Source organism: Penaeus japonicus, unplaced genomic scaffold (genome assembly GCF_977035675.1).
Source record: "Penaeus japonicus unplaced genomic scaffold, GWHDUDI00000001_assembly GWHDUDI00000042, whole genome shotgun sequence".
NCBI lineage: Eukaryota > Metazoa > Arthropoda > Malacostraca > Decapoda > Penaeidae > Penaeus > Penaeus japonicus.
This window is the reverse complement of record NW_028234444.1, coordinates 16,997,700-17,000,199: the sequence shown is the minus strand read 5'-3', so window position 1 is coordinate 17,000,199 and position 2,500 is coordinate 16,997,700. Positions and strand designations below refer to the sequence as shown.

At 42.6% G+C, this 2,500-nt stretch overlaps 1 protein-coding gene across 7 annotated transcripts in view; it reads left to right on the top strand.

Annotated features, from left to right (window-relative positions):
* Window positions 1–2,500, top strand: part of LOC122255239 (scoloptoxin SSD14) — a 40,466-nt gene that overhangs the window by 37,757 nt on the left and 209 nt on the right. For all 7 annotated transcript variants that reach the window (XM_086535136.1, XM_086535140.1, XM_043019177.2 and 4 more), the window contains 4 exons: window positions 1–149; window positions 746–873; window positions 1,825–2,051; window positions 2,268–2,500. The exon at window positions 1–149 is cut by the window's left edge and continues 42 nt beyond it; the exon at window positions 2,268–2,500 is cut by the window's right edge and continues 209 nt beyond it. In XM_086535136.1, coding sequence (XP_086391262.1) covers window positions 1–149; window positions 746–873; window positions 1,825–2,051; window positions 2,268–2,417 — 654 coding nt within the window. In that variant the 3' untranslated portion in view covers window positions 2,418–2,500. The remainder of the gene's footprint in view (window positions 150–745; window positions 874–1,824; window positions 2,052–2,267) is intronic.

The following is a 2,500-nucleotide window of genomic DNA, read 5'->3' as shown; positions in this document are numbered from 1 at the left end:
CACAGCCAGATAACTGACGACCGCACATTCCAAGACCCTGAGCACTATGGAGCTGTCACAGCTGACCCGGATGACCACGGAACAGCACATTTCTCTTTGCTTGCCCCCAATGGTGATGCTGTCTCAGTGACCAGCACAGTTAACTTGTAGTGAGTATTTGGCTTTTTTTTTTTCTTTTTTTCTATTACTTTTTCGTCTTCTTTGTCTTATCCTCTTCCTTAGGCTTCCTTTATCCATCTCCACCTTGCTCCCCCACTTTCTCTCTCTCTCTCTCTCTCTCTCTCTCTCTCTCTCTCTCTCTTTCTTTCTCTCTTTTTCTCTTTCTCTCTTTCTCTCTTTCTCTCTTTCTCTCTTTCTCTCTCTCTCTTCCTCTCTTCTCTCTCTCTCCTCTCTCTCTCTTCTCCCTCTCTCTCTTCTCCCTCTCTCTCTTCTCCCTCTCTCCTCTCTCTCTCCTCTCCTCTCTCTCTCCTCCCTCTCCTCTCTTCTCTCTCTCTCTCTCTCTCTCTCTCTCTCTCTCTCTCTCTCTCTCTCTCTCTCTCTCTCTCTCTCTCTCTCTCTCTCTCTCTCTCTCTCTCTCTCTCTCTCTCTCTCTCTCTCTCTCTCTCTCCTCCCCCTCCTGTTCCCACTTTCCTCTCCCTCCCCATTCTACTCCCCTCCCTTCCATTCCCCCTCCTCATTCCTTTCTGCTCCCCTCACCCCTCCTCTCCTATTCATTGGCTCACATCATGACATTTTTCCTTTACAGCTTTGGCGCAGGAATCCGTTCTGTCCAAACTGGCATAGTTCTCAATGATGAAATGGATGATTTTTCAGCCCCAAACATCACAAATTACTTTGGGATTCCTCCTTCTCCAGCCAACTTTATCAGGCCAGGTAAGTCTATTGAGTTGATGGAGATCGCCATTGATTGATATCCGTCAGTCCCCAACTATTGTTAACTGGGCCGGAGGTAAGCAGCCATTGATGAATATGCCTCAGTTTCCTTTTATTGTTGGAGGTGATCAGATCAGCCGTCAGGTAGCTCAGTGATAGCATGTCGACTTCACATCCCCGTGGTCGGCAGATCGAGTCCCGTCCAAACTCGTGAGTTTCCGCTGTCACCTGGCGGTTACTGACGTAGCTGGGCACTGCGTTGGGTATGTACCAAGCTCAGATCGAGTCAACTCTCGTTGGCACATTCTCTCATGAGTCAGTACACGCTAACACAGGTGGGCTCACCTCAGTGCATACAAGCCCGGCATAGCATCTGCTCTGCAAATCTGGCTTATCCATATGTGATCAGATCCTCTGAACTGTTTTCTCAATGTTGGACCTCAAGAAAGCAAGGCCATTTCAGTTTAATAGAGTATTATAATGAGAATAAGGGTTACTTTTTTGTTGTCAGTGAGGACTTAATTTTAAATGCCACTGAAGAACAATGAGTTATCCTTCTTTCCAAGTGCATCTTGATGGTTATTTCACTCTTAAAGGACATGTATACTATTTTCATTTATGCACTGGTGAAAGCATAGGCAACCTGTACCAATATTTCACAAAGCCAGAAAATAATTGTAATTTTTTCAAGTTTACTAATGTGCATTTTCATCTGCAGATTCAAAAATTACACAGTGCATTTCTTTGTTAAATTATAAGGAGTATCCTTTAGGGTTAATTAAAAATGTAATTTCCAAGATTTAGTAATACAGTCCTCTATCCTCTTTAAGATAGAGAAACAGGATAATGATGATGATAATATCTCAGAATGAGGATGTCAAAAATGTTAAGATTTGTATTTAAAAATTTTTCAAGGTCAACTAAAGCTATGCAATTCCCTCCTTGAAACAGGTAAGCGGCCATTGTCATCCATGTGCCCAGCTGTGTTTGTTGACTCAAAGGGCGATGTCCGTCTGATCGTAGGGGCAGCAGGAGGAACTAAGATTTCCTCTGGAGTGGCTTGGGTGTCTCTACGCAACCTCTGGCTTGGGGACAACATCAAGGAAGCTGTAGATGCTCGCAGAATCCACCACCAGCTTTTCCCCATGACATTCAGCTATGAGAAAGGAATCCTGCCAGTAAGTGTGTCCTTAGGATGTTTATGGCACAGGTTGCTCTGTTGTTATTTTGTTTGGTTGGTTCGCATTGTCTTTCTTTAATTTTTTTGTCCAACTGCTGTTTTTTCTCCTTTTTTTTTAAATTTTGAGAAGTTAACTTTGGGATATTGATATATATATTATATCGACAACAATCTGCTTTCTGCATTTATCAGTTTACGCCTTTTATTCTTACAGAACATCATTGAAGGCCTCGAAGACATTGGTCACGTAACAGAAGAGTTTGGCATTGGAGGGTCTGTGGTGTGTGCCATCGCAAGGGGAGATAACGGGAAGATTTATGCAAACTCCGATTTTAGAAAAGCGGGTGAAGTTGATGGATTTTAGATTTAAAGTTTAAATTGAATTCCCAACTTATTTGGATGTAGATATTTTTTCTTTTTTTTTCACAGATTTAATGATATTTGAAT